The sequence below is a fragment of the Alosa pseudoharengus genome, unplaced genomic scaffold (genome assembly GCF_046254945.1).
Source record: "Alosa pseudoharengus isolate Yale_2024_CS ecotype anadromous, Long Island Sound unplaced genomic scaffold, YU_APseudo_1.1 YU_APseudo_1.1_scf_21, whole genome shotgun sequence".
NCBI lineage: Eukaryota > Metazoa > Chordata > Actinopteri > Clupeiformes > Clupeidae > Alosa > Alosa pseudoharengus.
In genome coordinates, this window is record NW_027468674.1 from 30,642,518 (window position 1) to 30,661,478 (window position 18,961).

An 18,961-nucleotide genomic window follows, 5' to 3' on the forward strand; every position below is an offset into this window, starting at 1 on the left:
CATCATCAGTGTTTGTCTATAATGGCCGCTTATGGTAAACTAGGCCAGCACAGCACTCCGCCGGCTCCAGGCTGGCTCAGGTGACGCGCTGGGTGCTTTCCCAGGTCGCCTCCTTCACTTACCTTTACCTGATATCTTAACGGCTGTTTCAAGAAGAGCATACAGCCACGGGCCATCCGGAGGGCACTGCTGATTTTGAACAGGGAAGTGTGTACTCAAACACACACACACACACACACACACACACACACGCACAGCTCTTGCCAAATCTCATTAATTCATTGCAGAAGCACGCACCAACACACTTCCTGAATTTTTCATTAGTTCATGGAGGTGATCAAACAGCCCAGTACATGAATTCATGACTGTCTGTCCAGCACACGGCCACACTGGACTGCTCGAGTGCCTGGAACCAAATTCCTTGTTTGTACTACTAGCTCCACTTAATAGCAAGATAAACCGGATTGGGCCTCTGTGATCCTGAAACGTCCTGCCTCAGGCCAAACTGTTCCGAAGCACAGCCCCATCAAGCGCTCCCACTCCCGCTTTGTTGTTAACATGGCATGTCAGGTTTGGCCTGGTAACTCAGCTGTTCCAGTAAGCGCTGAATGGGGCTTTGCGGGGGCCATGGGAGGCTAATCTGCCCGTGCCAGGAGGGCCAGTGGGCAGGCTGGGGCGGAGCTCAGTGCCCACTCATGGTGCTGGAACCCAGAGTGGTGTCGGCTAACAAAGCCCTTTGTGTGTTTCCAGGGAAACGCTCACTGTCCTTCTCCTCAAGGACCTCCCCCTTGCACTGCACTCAAAGCTCTACTGTATGTGTGATCCCACTGGGACGTGTGAAATCTTGCCCCATGGTTTTTCCTTCTTTTCAAGGAAAGTGGCTGAGTGTGAGGTGACGTGGTTAAAGATGTGGAGCCTTAGGCGCTGTAGCTCAGTTTTATACAAGGATACAAGGATACAAGGAAGTTTATTGTCACATGCATATAGTTACTGGATGTAAGAAATGCAGTGAAATTATGTCTGGTGTCAGCCTATTTGTGCATTTATGGGGGGGGGGGTAAAAAGTGCAGTAGAAGAGGGGTTTAGTAGATTAAGTGGCAAGGGCTGCATAAGAAAGGTGGGGGAGGATTTTGATTGGGGGGGGGGGGGGGGCACCAACAAGGAGCACCCAAGAGCAACAGGGGCAAGGAAAAACTCCCTTACCAAGGAAGAAACCTTGGGCAGATCCATGGCTCAAGGGGCTAACCCAACTGCCAGGGGTCTTGGTGTGTGTGTTGGGGGGATAACAAGGGAGATGGGATAGTGTGCTGTAAGTATGTTGGGGATGTGTGTTGGAGAAGCTTCCTGATGAAATAATGTGCTGTGTATGTAGGGGAGAGGGGGGGGGGGGGCAGTGTACTGCAAGTATGGTGAAGGGACTTACTATTGCAAGCAGAGTACTGTATGTATGATGTATGTGAGTGATGACGGTGAAGATGTGTGTGTGGGCGGGAGGGGAGTGGAGCAGTGACTGTGTGTGTGTGTGTAGTGTGTGTGTGGGTAGGTGGGGGCAGTCTGCTGTAAGTATGTAGAGGATGTGTGTTGGAGAAGATCCTGAAGACAATGTGCTGTATGTAGTGGGGGGGGGGGGGGGGGGGGCAGTGTGCAGCAAGTATGTAGAGGAGGCTTACTGTAGCAAGCAGTGTGCTGTATGTATGTGAGGTGATGACAGTGATGATGTAAGTGTGTGTGTTTTTGTGTGTGTGTTGGGGATGGGGGTGGGGGGGGGGGCAGAAAGGCTAGGCAATGAAGGACATGGGTAGATAGATGGAGGAGAAATCAAAAATAATAAATAAAAAGTTCTATGGAGATGTGCAAAAGTTGGAGAAAGTCAGATATGTGTGTGTGTGTGTGTGTGTGTGTGTGTGTGTGTTTTGATGTGTGATGAAATAAGAAAATAAAGGTCTGTAGCATAGGGAGAGGGATGTAAAAGTGCTAAAAGTCATGTAGGTGTGTGTGTGTGTGTGTGGGGGGGGGGGGGGTCATGAGTGCTGAGAAGTGAATGTGTGCAAAGTCAGTATAGTGTGAGTTCAGAGTTCGGATGGCCTGGGGATAAAAACATAAAAACATTATGTCCTTAAAGGAGAATTCCTGCACTCTGGTCTGGAGGGCTCATGAACATGCCCTCAGAGTGTAGCACTGTAGCTGCCTCGCAGCTCTAGCTGTTGGCTGCAGCAACTTGAGCTAGGTAAAACCGATTTTGTTTTGTTTCTGTACCGACAGCACTCGGTGACCTAGAGAAACAGATCTATGTGAAAAAAATGCCAGAATTCTCCTTTAAATTCAATTTTATTTTCATAAATATAAAACTATATAAATGAGTGACAATAGGTTTGGCAGTTAATTCTATGGTTTTGGTTCAGTATTCTGTTTTGTTCTGCTTATAGAATAGCAGTATGTTTGGATGGGAACAATGAAGCATACACTGAAAAGTGCACCCTGTCTAAACTGATGCATGGCAATAACTACGTGATACTCTTGGCCTATTTTGCTTCCTCTGGCACTGATATATCAGCTGCATATAAAGGGGTAGGGAGAGTCATTCAAATATTTGGAAATCCTTGGAGAAAACATCTTACTGTCCATAGAGACCGATAGAAATGTAAAGTCAGTAAACTGGACTGATATTTGAGAAATGGACTGATATTTCTCAGGAATGCTACCACAGCTGATGTCTGACTACCCATAACTTTAGCACTGGATTTTAACGATGAAAAGTGTGCTTTTATTAGTGCAAAAGACACTTTTTGTGAAGGATGCCAAGACTTTTGACCGTGTCAGTTTGACAGTATTCGCTTCCCGCAGCATTTTGGTGATATTTTGCGTTGAATTTGGGGAAACAAATTGAAATGGTCCTGGATTGTTTGTTTTCTCAAAATAACTCTAAAATTGTGTGTATTTTGCTTAAAAACATTTCTAAAGGGGTGCCAATACTTTTGTCAGTGAAAAAACAGTGGTGCTGTGTAATTTCACAGATTTCTTCAATTAAATGATTCTGCACATTAGTGTGATTCTGGTCACACTAATCCAACAATCCTTCCTTTTCACAGTAATCAAACAGGCCTTCCCCCGTCATCCCTGGGCTTGCCCTCAGTGAGTCATTGCTTGTGTCTTGCCTTGCCAGGGCTTTGGTATTACCTGGACGGCAGTGACCGGCCCTGCCTCACTCTTATCGGCTCACCAAACTTTGGCTACCGCTCCGTACACCGGGACCTTGAGGCGCAGATTGCCATCGTGACCGAGAACGAGGAACTCCAGGCACAACTTCAGCAGGTAGGTTGAGCAGACAAGCACAACTGTAAAATAATTAACTGATAAACTGTGATTTTAATTTCCAGACCCCGTTTATATTACCCGTTCGTAAACTGTAATCAAGATTCATGGACTTGCTTCGGGAAATAGTCTACACTTTGGTCACTGCCGATCATCACTTGGCAGGTTACCAGTCATGGATGACTTTGCGCTTTTTTTTATTTTTTTTTATCTGTTCTTCATTGTTTAAGTTATTACCTTCACGTGCTGGATGCATCATACATGGGGCTCTTGGTGAGAAGTGCCTAGTCACCTCACACTGAGGCTGCTTTGTTCTGTTAGACAGTCACCAAGTGAACGAGCTTACTGGTATGTCTGGCTTTGATCTGCTAGTGTACAGAATCAGTCAGTGTTTGTAGTGGCAGCATGGTACTATTTTCTGGTCTATTGTTGGTACATGCCTTACCTCTCATTCAGGCAGCACTGAGGTGGCCAGCATAGCATAGATTCTCATCGTTTCTGAAGGAATGTGTTTTTCCATTGTGCTTTGTATTTGCAGGAGCAGGAGATGTTGTACAAGCAATCCAGCGAGGTGTCGGGTAACACCTTTAAGCAGCCCGATCGCTACGTGAAGCTGTGGGTGAAGCTGGTCACCCCTCTCATCAAGAACTTCTTCTAAGAGCAAGCTCATGGGCCCAAGCATCCCTCTGTCCATGTCAGGTGCGTCACTCACTGAGCTCGAACCTCGTCATTTCTCCGAAATCTGACGCATCATCCTGTTTGTACAGGCATAGCTCCTCACACACACACACATACACACACACACACACACACACACACACCGCCTCCCCCTCCAACAGACACACAGACACAGAAACACGCACGCTATAAGTGTGGAGGGTTCAGGAAAACAGTAAAACCAGACTGTGGCCGGTGCTGAAATGCGCCGACTCATTACGCTGGTCCCAGCATGCATCAGCAGCAGGCCTAGTCAGCAGTGCTGACCACAGCAGGAGGCCTGCGCTCCCCACAGTGGCTGCCCTGTCCCAGACAGCGCAGCTCCCCCACATACCCACAGACACTCCCTCAGCTGACCTCCAGGCCCAGCGGGAGCCGGGAGCTTTTGCCTTGTAGACGCCGCCAGCTGTTAACCGTTCACACCTTTAGATCCTTCACAGTCAGGACGTTATTCTTGCAGGTAGGGTTTCATATTTCAGATAACAAACTGAGTGGTCTCCACAGCTGAGTCAACATTTGCTCATTAGTGGATGCTTGGTGAGAGGATTAAATGGGAATTTGTAGAGTCATAACTGAAACACTGGCCCCAGGTAAAGTGAAATGTTTTTGATAAAGTACTATGTATGTGCTTACTTAAAAAAATGTTGTGCCAAGTTAACCAGGGCAGTGTTCTATAATGGAACTATTACAGTTACATGACCTCTGTGATACCAGAGTTGGTCTACTTATGCTGCATGTACACGTCCCCTATAAGGGGAAAGATGACCGTGGAATGAATGAGCTGCATCAAAGCAGGGAGTGAAAAGGCTGAGGAGGAACTGGCTCTTACAAATAACATAAACTTATTCATTCAAAATATTCCAATTCAGTAGGAATATTTTAAGGCAATACGCACAACTGGCGTGTTGTCATAAAGACATTTTTCTGCATACGTATAAACGGCACATCATGTAAGATTGTATGTGCTGCACGTACACACACCCTTTTAGGGGGAAATGACTGTTTGGATTAAATGGAAACCTATAGAGCTGTGGGGAGCAAATTGGGCTTATACTTAACTGAATCTTTGAACAAACATGAATAAAAGACACGAAATAACACTGGTGTGAGAGTTACTGTACCTGTGTGTTCATGTGATTAAGGTGACCATTACATTTCTATTTTTTCCTCTTTCCAGTTTACTAACAGGAGTGTCACAAATGTAGTCACAGTCGAGCTGCCCGTGGCTGACTGTAGGCCTATAACTAAGTTCGGCAAGCTTAACTTTCCTTACAAAAATTAAATGTTTGCAGCATATTTGCGGCAAACTTGTGGGTGACTTATGGGAACAGTTCTCGGATCACTAGTAGTGTTAAGTTGATCTTATGACATGTAAACTCTTACAGACATTTCAGGTTTCTGGTGAACAGTCTACGGCAATGTTTTCACATGCAAAGTTTTCACATGCTTTTGGCAATGTTGCAACAATGTTATACTGTATGCCAGTAAGGTTTGTCACCAGAATGTCACTGGAAGTTTGCCATTATTGGGTAAGTGGCAAATCACTGGTGAATACATTTGCCACTAGTGGCAAACTTCTCATTGTTGTCATAACTTTGCTGGAAGTTTGCCTCTAGTGGCCAACATTGGAAAACTTCAGGCAATATTTTCTAGTGAACTCATTTGTTTCCCACAAATCACCCACAAGTTTGCTGCAAATCTGGCGCAAATATTGAATTTTTGCGACTACATTTATGACACTCCTGTTAGTAAACTGGAAAGAGCAATAAGAATGGAATAGGAAAAAATAGGAATGCCACCTTAATCCCACAAACTCTCACACCAACCTTCTTTTGTGCCTTTTATTCACGTTTGTTCAAATATTTATTAAGTACAAGTAGGGATGTAACGATTACCGGTATAATGATAAACCGTGATAAAAATGTTGACGATAACAATTACCGTTTTCTTTTGAAATATCATAATTATCACGGTTGATTATCACGGTGTTGAAACCGTGTGTTTAATCCTTCCCAGCTTCATCCGAGCCTGCTTTTGACATACAGTAGGCCTGGTACAATGAAGCAAAATTGGTACCCTACTGATTCTGTTGTCTAGCCTAATTGATGGTTTTAACTGCGAATTGGATTAGGCTACACCTGATTTTAAAAGGCGGAACATTTTCACGTGCACATTAAATCCATTCCACTCACGTTATCGGAAGAACACAGTAGCCTAAAGTTTTTTTCGAACACTTACTTTGGTCTCACTCAGGGTAGGAATTTCACGGCGGCCACGTTTTTGCCCCTTGTGTTGGCCGTGATGTCCCTTTGAAAATCAGAGTTTTACAGGCCACGGTGCCCTTGGTGCCCTTCTTTCAATATTCTGCTTTGCATCCTACTAATAGCGAATTTTATTTAGCCTATGGCCTGTCAAAATAATCTTAGCATTCACAGCGCAAATTAATTTATTTTACGCAGTGGAGAAAGTGACAGCGCAAGAAAGAAAGTGCGTCTAAATTCACCTATTCTTCTCAGTTGAACTACTCGCGAAGTAGCCTACTCATCACACAGACATCACAAGTATCACATGAAAGAGCTTTTTCTCAGCTTTTAAACGATGTTAGCCGCGAATTGCTGTGGTGAACGGTTCGCGAGAAACGTAAATAATATAATTAAATTTAATCATAAATTCTACTGAAGGTTTTCGTCCATCTCCCTACCCATTCCTCTCGGTGCAATACTTCACGAACCTTTCGTTTAACACATGACAAACCATATATCAGAATAAACAGCAGACCTTACCGAACATAAAGGTGTAAAGCAGTCCCCTGTACAGTTAGCCGTTCCAGAGTAATCCACTTTTGAATTTGCAGTACATTTCGACATGCATGGATGTCTCCAAATTTGGGCTTTAAGTTTTACAATGTGTTTAAATTGTTCCACATGATTTCATAACGGGCCAAATACAAAATAAATGTTACAAATATCGCCTATATATCGGTAAATCAGAGGACAGCTGACAAAGAGTTTGTGAAAGTAGATCACAAAATGCTAAGCATGCATCTAGGCTATTTGAGTTTCTTAAAGCTGAACTGTGCTTAAATTGTTCAATACATGATTTCATAACAGGCCAAATATAAAATAAATGTTAAATATAGCCTAGATATCTGTAAATATTAGATGTTCAGATGATTTGCAGTTCTATATAATATGTCATGTTTCATGTTTTTGTAATGTTTCATACAGTGATGCAGGTCTACTGCAGTGAATAGGCTATACAACTTTGATATTTTTTATAGCCTATGTGGCCTTTGTGCCCTCCACCAAATATGCCCAACTGAAGGCCAAGTCGCCTTGCCCCCAGAATGGTGAAATTCCAAGCCTGGTCTCACTCATTGGATCCAAATAACAGTAATAGCAACCTCCAAGTCATGGTAGGGTAAGTTAAGCGATAAGCACATAGCCAATTAAACATGAAAAACTGAACGGGACACTTTTTGAAACTATTTCAGCTTGTGTAGGCCTATCAGTGCTTTCTGAACATATTGAACGCACTTTTAAAAATACCGTGATAATACCGAAAACCGTGATAATTTTGGTCACTATAACCGTGAGGTTAAATTTTCATACCGTTACATCCCTAAGTACAAGCCCTTTTCGCTCCCCATTTCGATGCAGCCCCATAGGTTTCCATTCCATCCGAACGGTCATCTTTCCCCTAGAAGGGGGTGTGTACGTGCAGCAAATAAAAGTTTCCATGATGTGCCGTTTGTACGCATGAGAAATGTCATATAATGAGGCACAGGTTGTATATACCTACTGAATTGGACTATCTGGAATGAATAGTTTTTTTGTTATTTGTAAGAGCCAGTTCCTCTTCACCTGTCATAATGCTGATAGATACTGTACCTGCTTTTTTGTGCAGGTAGAGCACACACCCTGTAATCCCTGGGGGGAACAATCTTTACTCTTTGTGAATGTAGGCATGTTTGTAATTGTAGTTATGCAATTGGAGATCCAAACTAATATTTCAAGCGCCTAAAGTGGTGTGAGGAATTGAGTTCATAGCAGGCTTTCGGGAAGTGTTATGAGGGAGATGGGAAGAAAAATGTAGCTGAGCAGGAAATGTTTGAAATGTTTTTTCCGTTCTTTTTTTTTGTTGTTCTTACTGTTGTTTTTCATTCTCTCACACTCTCTGTTTGCCAGACAAGTCTATTTATAGTCAAACCATTAAAGGACAGGTTCGGTATTTTACACTTAAAGCCCTGTTTTCAGATAGTTTATGATTAAATAGAACGTTTAAGATTGAAATTTGGACACATGCTGCTGTCCTGAGAATTTTCGGTTTCTGTGGTAGCGCCCCCCCTCCTCCAGAACGATGCATAGGTGCACTGGAACAATCCTTCCTAAAATGCATTAAACTTTCGTTTACAAAGACGTGAAACTCACCGAGTGGTCAGGGGTGTTCGCTGATATGTTCACACAAAAATCGCTGCAAAAGACGCTTTCCAACAGGTTATTACCATGTTGTAAAACTGTGGAGCTATTTTTCCAAACGCCTCACACCCGTACATTCTTCCGAATAATAGACACTCCAGCCCAGTTGGTGGCGATAATGCACCTTACACCGTCTTGCCAATTACAAGCAAACCACTGGCATTTCATTGAATACACAGAAGAAGCAGAAGATCGCTGTCTTGAAGTATTTTGCAACAGACAGCTAAAAATGAGGCGATTTATGCAGTTCCGAATAGCGGGAAAATTTGTGGCAAAAAAAGTTGTCACAGACTTCCTTTCAACGATCCAGAAAGGCTAAAGTTGTGGCTGGAATTTCTGGGGTTGGATGTGAGCACACCTGTTGAGAATCTGCAGAAAGCTGATCACCGTGTCTGCATTTTACTGAACTTCGCTGGAGGTCAAAAGAAATCGCCCAAAAAGCTCTTTTGCCTGAGAAATACAGCGGTTCCCACATTACCTCCTGGGACGACAGAGTTGGAAGAACTTGGGGTAAGAACTTATTTGTTATGTCCATAACCTGTCATGTTCACACTAACCCTAGCCTACATGAATAATTTGGCTACATGATTTTGTACGTTTACTATTTTTTTGGCTGTGGAACTTTCATGATGAAAACGTAATGATTCACGTAGGCTATCATTCACATAGTGCAAGTTCCAAGACATTTTAGCATTAGCCATGGTTGGACGTGACAATAATTTGGATAGCGTAGTAGCCTACGATACCGCGACTGCATAAGACTACAGAAAGAAAACAAACAACCCCATATCCGTTTCCGGCAGCGGAGTAATACCGTACCTCACAGCACATCCAATACAAGTCAATGGAGTTGGACAAAAACTACGATAAAACCTGTTGGAAAGAATCTTTTGCAACGATTTTTGTGTGAGCATATCAGTGAACACCCCTGACCACTCGGTGAGTTTCACGTCTTTGTAAACGAAAGTTTAATGCGTTTTAGGAAGGATTGTTCCAGTGCACCTATGCATCGTTCTGGAGGAGGGGGGGCGCTACCACAGAAACCGAAAATTCTCAGGACAGCAGCATGTGTCCAAATTTCAATCTTAAACGTTCTATTTAATCATAAACTATCTGAAAACAGGGCTTGAAGTGTAAAATACCGAACCTGTCCTTTAAGTAGTTTTGGTGCTTTCTGCCAAGCTGTGTTGTCTCATCTCTGTGTATACAAACTAGGCCAAACAATGGAAAATCCAATTAAATATGAAACTTTTAATAATGGATATGTATATGTATAGTCATTCAAATGTCACATTACATGTAGAATTAGGGCTGCAAAGGGGTGGAACATTTCCGGTAAAATTCTAGAAACTTTCTGGAAACTTTCCATGGGAAGTTGGGGGATTTTGGGAATATTCTGTGTTGGAAACCTTCACAGAATTATGGTTATGGTTATGGATTTAGCAGACGCCTTTGTCCAAAGCGACACATAAATACAAAACAACATAATAATATTTAAAATTTAACAGGGAACAGATTAGAATCTAGGTCAAATATAGTAAGGAGAATAGTTATAGTACACAATAATATCAATTCAATCAATAGCCTAATAAAAAAGCAATGGAAAAAAAAGGGGAAAGGCAATAATAAACAATAATGTCCATTCAATCAATAATATAAAAAGAATGACATGCTAAGACTACATTAAGGAGAATATCAATAATAAACAATAATGTCAAATTAATTAACAGCCCAATTAAAATAAAACAACATTATACAAACCATAACACATAAGCGCTTAAACAACTAAGTATATGTTGAATAGGAATGTCTTTAGACCCCTCTTAAACGACCCAAAACTACCACAGGAATGGAGAGCACTGGGCAATTTATTCAACCAACATGGAACCACTGAAGAAAAGAGTCTGGAATTAGACCCAGTTTTCATGACTGGTCGACAAAACATGCGCTCACCAGAAGACCGCAGTGGGCGGTTGGGGATGTAAGGCTTGATTATTGAATTAAAATAACTAGGAGCAGATCTAGTTAGTGTCCTATAGGCCAAAGTGAGAGATTTAAATTTAATTTTGGCTACTATAGGGAGCCAATGGAGAGTAACTAGGAGAGGAGTTACATGTGTCCTCTTTGGCTGATTGAAGACCAGGCGTGCTCCAGCATTCTGAATCAGCTGTAATGATCTTGTTACACAAGCGGGTAAGCCAGCTAATAGTGAATTACAATAGTCCAGCTTAGAGATGACCATGGTCTGAACAAGAAGTTGTGTGGAATCTTGTGTCAGATAAGGTCTGATCTTCCTAATGTTGTAAAGCATAAACCGACATGATTTTGCAATAGAGGCTATATGCTCAGAGAAGTTAAGTCGGTCATCAATTACAACGCCCAAGTTTCGTGCCGATCTAGTTGGTCAGTGAAGTTGAGTCAAGCTGGATGTTAATCTGTTGGGGAATAGCTGTTTTAGCTGGAAACACCAAAAACTCTGTTTTTGAGAGATTAAGCTGAAGGTGCCGATCTTTCATCCAGGCTGAAATATCCTTAAGGCATGCAGAAATCCGGTGGGAAACACTAGAGTCATCAGGTGGGAAAGACAGGTAAAGTTGAGTGTCGTCTGCATAACAGTGATAGTCAAATCCATGGGAGCGAATGGTATCACCTAAGGAAGTGGTGTAAATAGAGAAAAGCAAGGGTTCTAATACTGATCCCTGAGGCACACCTGTGGTGAGGTCATGAGACTTAGATACCTGTCCCTGCCAAGACACGTTGAAAGAACGCCCTTTAAGGTAAGATTCAAACCAGTCAAGAGCTTTTCCAGAAATTCCCAGTTCAGATAGTATAGATAGGAGAATGTCATGGTTAACAGTATCAAAGGCTGCAGATAAATCTAGTAGAATTAATACTGATGACTGAGCAGAGGACTTAGCTACTCTCAATGCTTCAGTCACAGACAGAAGAGCAGTTTCAGTAGAATGACCACTCTTGAAACCAGACTGCATAGGGTCTAGTAGATTATTCTGATGAAGAAAGTCACAAACTTGCTTGAAGACCACTTTCTCCAAAACCTTTGACAAGAAAGGAAGAAGGGAGACAGGTCTGTAGTTCTTCACCTCAGTTGGATTAAGTGTACTTTTCTTTAGCAGAGGTGTAACCCTAGCCTGTTTAAAAGAATAAGGCTATTCCAGAACTGAGTAAAGCATTAAATACATGTGTGACTGCTGGTAGAACAGCGGGTGAGATAGACTGTAGAAGAGTGGACGGGACAGGATCTAATGGGCATGTTGTTGGACGACATCGCTGAAGCAATTGAGAGACTGCCTCATCAAGAGGAGAGAAAGAGTCAAATGATGCGGTCATACTAACACAAGGCAAAGCCCTCCTTATAGGAGCATCAAACTGAGCACTTATTTTAGGAACTTTTTCAGTAAAAAATGTTGCAAAGTCATCTGCTGACAGTGAAGTAGTTGATGGTGGTGGTGGAGGATTGAGAAGAGATTTGAAAGTAGAAAAAAGTTTTCTACTGTCAGTGGCGCTCTCAATCTTGCTTTGATAGAATGCCTTTTTTGCAAGTGTAACAGTGGATGAAAAGGATGACAGCAAAGACTGGTAGTTACTAAGATCATTTCCATCTCTGGATTTACGCCATTTCCTTTCAGCAGCTCTAAATTCCTTTCGTACTGAGACTCTGTTCGTCAGCCATGGATGACGAGGTTTAGAACGAGTAGGTCTTGAGGAAAGAGGACATGCTGCATTCAGACAAGATGCCAGTGTAGAGCAGAGAGTCTCTGTAGCGTCATTAACCTCCAGTGCCAATGAGCTAGGAGTAGGTAAAGCAGATGTTACTAATGTTGCAAAATGGTCGCTTGAGAGGCTTCTGAGATTACGCCGGAACGAAATTGTCGGAGGAGGAGCTGCTGGGTTATCCAGGAGACGCACAGAGAATCTGATAAAGTGATGATCCGATATGTAATGGATTAACCAAAACGTTGTCTGTATTGTCTAATTAAAGAAAACAATGAAACTTAATGGGAATTTGGGGTAATTTCTAAAATTGCGTATAATAGAAACTGCTTACAAACATAAATATAAACATTTTGTTTTATAATAAATATGATTTGATCATTCATATTTTCGTTTAACTTAGCGAATCTAGCTCCTAGCATGCTAGCAGGAATCCCATTCCCTGCGATTTACTAGCATACAGTACTAAGCTAACTGTCAGCAAAGATTGTTAAGGCTCTTTGCTGTCAGTGCTGTCTATTGTTTCCAGTCTGTTTTTTACTAGCAGCTAACGTTAGCTAGCCAAGACTGCTGTGAACACTGACTGAAGTTGACTTGTTACAAAAATGCTTAATGAACTTATTTTAGTCCTCCTTTGGCCAGCCAAAGCAAATTGCTAGTAGCAAGCAAAGATTCTAGAGCGCTCTGCTCTAGAATCTTTGGTAGCAAGCTTGGAACACCGAACCAGTGTTGCCAACTCTCGCGAGACAAATAAGCAACTCTCACCTCAAAAAGAAGCCCAAAAGAAGCCCAATGCCGCTTTAACCTGTCACAGCCTTAACAGCGCCTATTTGTATAATGAGTGAAACAATTACTTTCCAAAGCCAAAACTATCATTTATTTCACTTTGTATTAAAACATTTGCCCCCCAAAAATTAGGCTAAATTAAACTCATTGCAAATTAAACTCATTGCAAACAACTAGGCTACACATTCGCACACGTGTGTGTGAGAGAGAGGTGTGTATTCCTTCCTGTGTGGTTTATTACGAATATGAATCAAACCGTAACAATAAAAAAAAAATCAACAATAAAAAAGTGGACCAATAGGCCTAGCCCACATGGCAATTATTACCCTGGCCTTTATTTGTTCGAATAAACGATGCCCCTGGCTATTATCAGAGGCCCGGCTATAGAGAATATAATCTCGGCCATAATTTGAGGATTTACTGTATGGCCATAGGATCTGCTGAGTATTCAGGGTATAACCTACATTGAAGACAGGTATTTTCTACTCCTGCATTTGTGAAAATAATTCCGTTCACACTGATGATGAAAACAGCCATAGACCTGAACTCATTGATCAGACAGGTGACCAAATGCCAAACCAACAAGGGAACAGCGTGAAGCAATGCAAAACGCCGCAAAAGCCTTGGACAGCTGTAGCGATAGTCTGGAAAAAGAATAATAGTTTTAGATGTGCAAACTGTTACACGGGAAGTATATAGGCCTACGCAAATTTTCATTCAGCTTTGCGCAAGAAAGGCTGGTGAAACACGGAGTCGCATTTTCTCAGGTCTCGCCTGTTTTCTCGCATTGTCCTGACCCTTGTTCTGACTTAGACCTACCCTTAAATTGATTATTGTGACTTAATTTGAGCAAAGTCTGAAAATTGAGTCTGAAAATGGCACCCTCAAATATCATGCTAGAAAAGTTCCATCAGCGCTGGCGCTCGTTTGGCATGGTTAATGCGCGCAAAGGTTTGGCCCGACCGGCATTTCAGAATGTCATTTCAAGACAGCTCGTTTACCTGGAAAAGTCGTCTTTTGCCGGGATGGATAACAACTCCAGTCCACGCAGAGCAGAACAAGGATGTGCCTACATATATGTGTAATAAGAACTCTTATTAGCCCGCGCTGCCATTCTTAGACTGACCGGCTGTGCGCAATTTACAGCCAATTGCATGGGCAGCCCCTTTGACAGCACGTCAGTCCATAATTCTTTGAATTCGCCTTACTGTCGCTTAATGTCACGATGTAGGCAAACGACCATGAATGGAAATAAATAGGTTAGACAGTCCAACAGGTTGTTCAAATGAAAATTTTAGGCTATGGTATATGGGCGATTGATTAGGATAGGCCTATGCGCAAATCGGAATAGCTGTTAATTTAACCTATGAAGCGTTTTACCAATAAAAAATAAAACATCCAGAAACAGATTTTCTATTAACTCTGCGCTCATGATGAGTATGATAGAAATTCCATACAAACTAAATTGGAGTCGTTTAAGCAAAGTTATTGCAGAGTTAAGGACATCATTGGCAGTGAAGCACAACACGATGATGAAACGTCTCGAAAATCGCCTCTGATTATCACACACATCACAGTCTACCCTGATAGCATAGGCCATATAGGCAAAATCTTAGGTGAATGAGGGATATAGTCGGCGCAGCAGGCTGCATTGTCTCACTGGATTCGCTCACACAGGCTCAGACGAAACATGCGTCGTCCTCTCCCGACCGATCAGTTCGCGCTTTGTAGGCCTATGTGCAATCTGGAAGTCAGGGAGAGGACCAAGCAAACAGCTTCGAAAACCTCACAAACAAACTATGCCTGGAATTAATGTTCCAGTCAATTGAAATGTAAAAAAACCGAGTCGCGTATTATTTTTATTTTTAAGCAACCACGTTTTCAAAAGCAAGCCCAAAAAACCGCAACCCGCGACTCCACATTTTTCCAAGCGACTTTCTGTAAAAACAAGCCCAAAGTCGCGTATTATAAGCGGACTTGGCAACTATGCACCGAACCACTGAATTGCTCAAGGTACGCCGCCACGCCACTCAACAACAAAATCTGATTGGTTGGAACATTGACTGACTATAGCTTTGTCCAGTCAGAATCCGAGAAAATGGTAAAACAAATAAAATAATTATAAAAAATAACACCATATCACCTCAAGCGTCAAGCTAAATCAGACCAGCATGACCGGTTTTCAATCATCCCATTAGATCTTATGCAAAATTATGAATGATAAAAGTGACGACAAGACTGAGCAACCAGAGACCTATGCTGATTGCTGTGTGCATGTGATTGACGTATGTGCAGGGTAGAAATTAGACTGAATTTGTGTTAAATCAGATTGTTTTAACTAATATTATGCTGCAAGATGGGGTTTTCCCCCAACTACATTTAAGTTCCCTGTTATCATTTGACTTGCCATATTTTAAAAAAAAAAATCAGTTTATTCCCATATATTCCTGTTAATTCCCATGGAAAGTTTCCAACTTTCAACCCTATGTAGAATTAACCAGGAGTTAAAGTACCACTGGTCAATTTTAATCCTTTTAACTTAGAAATTTTTGTCATGTATATTACTCTTTCTCTACATGCCAGACACGTTTATGGCCAAACCAGTAATCAGTCTTGGTGCCTTCTGCCAAGCAGTGGGGTTTCATCTCTGTGTATGCAAACTAGGTCCAATAACTGAAAAAATTGAAAATACATACAATGTATAATGTATTAAATATATAGTCATTCAAATATCATATGTAAAATGAACCAGGAGTTAAAATACTGCTTGTCAATTTTAATCTTTTTAACTTTGAACAAATTAAATTCTACACAGAATCAGGCAAGATATTTCCAAATAAACCATTAAAGGTTGTATCAGCGATTGCAGGCCCAAACATAAATGATCATTCATCTACATCTTTCCTAATGATCCGCTAGCTGCCCGCCCCATAAGCAGGCCGTCAAAAAAACTCATCTCTGTAGGCAGCCTAGGCTCTGAGATCTGCACACAAAAAAAATTGCTAACAACTTAGTGTTGCCAAACACTCAAAGGCAAAATAAAGTGTTGCACGGGATTGCACGGGAGGGAGGGGGAGGGAGTAGCGGGCTAGCTCTGTTTTTCTTTGAAAGTCAACAGAAGTGACGTTACCCCGCCATCGCTGATACAACCTTTAAGATCATAGACAGAGATTAAAGACCCATTTGAAAGCAGCCATGCTAGATTTTCTTTCCGCAAAATGTTGGCTAGATCCGTTATTGAGCGCCCTTTCACTCTTGCTAGCATGTCATGAGGGACACCAATGGATCCTTTTCATTTTAACACAGAAAGGTGGAAATGAGTACATGAAGCTAATAGATTTAAGTGTATATGAAGCGTTTAGATGCAAAAACAGTTATTTCAATTTTTGATCAATTTACAGAAATATATTTATATCTTTTTCTTTATATCTTTTTTTAACTTGAAATCTTGTTGGAACTAGTGTTGATTAGTTTGATAAAAACTAAAACTAAACTTCACATTTGTGAAGATGCACTGAACTGTTTATGCATCTGAGCTCTTCATTTACCTCTGTAAGCCTTTGAGGTGTGAACCTGTCAGAAGTGACCCCCCTGTGCCCTGTGAAGAGGGTTAGAGATACTGTAGGTCTGCCTGCATGCCATTTGGTTGGATGCCAGCAGTGCTGTTTTCTGTCCGTGGGCAGCTGATTTGAGTGTGATATACGATGTAATTAACTGAGTATGCGGTTAGTGTTTGTTCTTCACACCGATTTGTTTACCTTTGTACCAGCCCGCTTAATTGGCTGATGTGTTGAAGTGCTGCAACCTAATGGACACTAGTGAGAACTGCTTGTGGTGTAGTATACAATCTTGTAGAATGAACAGTGTCAGTGTCACTTTGTGACAGTAGTCAGTGCAGTACTTAACACTGACTACTGTCACAAAGTGCTTCCTTTAGATGATTTCTAATAATCCAAAAATGGTAAACTTCGAAATCCATAAAGTGCACAGGACAAATCAGCTCATTGGCTATAGTGTGATTTTATTGCTTAACAGCAGAGGGCGCCTCATCGCTGGCCTTCTCTGGGCTGCTCAAATGCTGAGTAACAGACAGACGGCCGCCAGCACCCACTTAGCCGGCTTGTCTTTGGTTTTCAGGTTGAAGGTCCAGATGTAGGTGGGGCCACGGATGCGCGTCTTGTAGACCGGGCACTCGTAGATGTTCTTGGTTTCCTGCCGGTCCACAGGGATGGCCTTGATGAAGAGGACGGGCATGGCCGGGCTCAGCTCCTTCAGACGCGCGTCGCAGATCACACCCGTCTGGGTGTCCCAGCGAGCACCTGGACAAACAGCAACAACAACACCACACACCCACATATACATGTTTACTCTGACTGGGTGGGGGGCATGGCAGACATGTACCATTGGACAAGAGTGTGGTGGTTCAGCCCTGTTTGAGCTCCTCCCCACACACCTCTGTTACACTCCAGTTCTCATCTGCACAGTCTAACTCTACATGACTCTCAGCTCTGTTGGTCTCCCATACGTTGCTACGTAACCACGCAGCATGAGATTACCTCTTCTGTGTCTCTCTGAAGTTACAATAGTGTTTTTGTTTTATCATAAATGTGACCGTCTATTCTGGAAAATATTAACTGTTTGCCCTGTGAGTGGACAAGTGAATATTTATGACTTCTACTGTGGGGGAGAGAGAGGAGACAAAAAAGGTTTGATGTGAAATAGCAGATGGACAACAAGTCCAGGTAGAGCCTTGGAGTTCCTGCTGCCTATGCTGGAAACTGTTGGTTTGGCTGAGAGGCCAAAACAGAATCTCTGTGTGTGCGCAAATTACACACACACAGAGTAAGTGTGTTTGTGTGTTATCTTTATCAAAATAACACAACACATTTTGATTCAGTGGATCAATGGTTTTTAAAAATAATATTAAAGGATTGTTTGATGACACCTTTGGTTGTGTGATGTACAATTCATTAATAATTTATTATAAGCTCATTCACTAAAATGTTTTTTCAAGTAATGCTAATGTGTTGTTTGTAAAGAGTGCCGTCTTTGGTAGAAAAATGTCTCTAAATACCGATCTCCACAATAGGAACTCCTGGTTACAGGTTAGCAACATGTAGTTGAACAGTTGTGTGATCTTATGGTTTTTCAGCAGGGTCTTAAATGACATTGCTGTTGATTTGAGTTGAATCTGCAACCTACCCTCCATGTACAGGCCATGGACGTAGGCTCCCTCTCTTGGCGGAGTGGTCATGTCCTCGCGGTTCTTCTTGGTCACCTCCACGGCCAGACACATCTTGTCGAGCGGCCACTCGTTCTTGCGGGCCATGGTCTGCATGATGGCCGTCAGGAAGGACTGCGGGTTGAAGAAGCCGGCCAGCCACACAACTGGGGGCATGGCAAAGTCTGTTGTCCACACCTCCAGCTCCTGAGGACAGAGACCGGTGTTGGGTCTGAAAGATACTTTGGGTTGGGGGGCGCTGTGGTGCAACTGGCTACAGTGTCCGTAACATGTTAGGGTCCAATAGCACACGGAGACCAAGTTTACAACCCGACCTGCGGTCATTTCCCGATCCCACCCCATCTCTCTCTCCCACTCACTTTCTGTCATACTTCACTGTCCTATCTGAATGCATCCCCCTTGCACCACCTGTTACTTGAAATGAAATCACAAAGACAATTTTTTAATTATGTCTGCCTGTAGAGCACCTAAGAAACTAAGCCGAACAATGACATTATTTTACATTGTTTATCTGTTGTTTTTTTCATTACTATGAGGGTGTCTGTCAAGCTTAAAGGTATACTATGCAGGTTTAGGTATTTTGGTGAGTTTAGAGCTCCCTCTAGAGTCGCGATGTATTTATGTCACTCTGCTATTGTAAATAGCAAACTTCTCGCGACTTATCCTCCCTGTACACAATGCAAATGCTTTTGTT

General features: G+C 42.3%; 2 protein-coding genes across 3 annotated transcripts in view; one reads left to right on the forward strand and one right to left on the reverse strand.

The window, feature by feature from the left end:
- Positions 1-17,969, forward strand: part of pgs1 (phosphatidylglycerophosphate synthase 1) — a 33,159-nt gene extending 15,190 nt beyond the window's left edge. Inside the window, exons 7-9 of the mRNA XM_076298821.1 lie at positions 3,134-3,312; positions 3,851-4,011; positions 17,163-17,969. Of these exons, the coding sequence (XP_076154936.1) occupies positions 3,134-3,312; positions 3,851-3,970 (299 nt within the window). The 3' untranslated portion in view covers positions 3,971-4,011; positions 17,163-17,969. The remainder of the gene's footprint in view (positions 1-3,133; positions 3,313-3,850; positions 4,012-17,162) is intronic.
- Positions 16,904-18,961, reverse strand: part of LOC143138132 (dynein axonemal heavy chain 17-like) — a 30,651-nt gene continuing 28,593 nt past the window's right edge. For both annotated transcript variants that reach the window (XM_076298591.1, XM_076298590.1), the window contains exons 79-80: positions 18,228-18,453; positions 16,904-17,344 (exon numbers count right to left, since the gene is read on the reverse strand). In XM_076298591.1, coding sequence (XP_076154706.1) covers positions 17,097-17,344; positions 18,228-18,453 — 474 coding nt within the window. In that variant the 3' untranslated portion in view covers positions 16,904-17,096. The remainder of the gene's footprint in view (positions 17,345-18,227; positions 18,454-18,961) is intronic.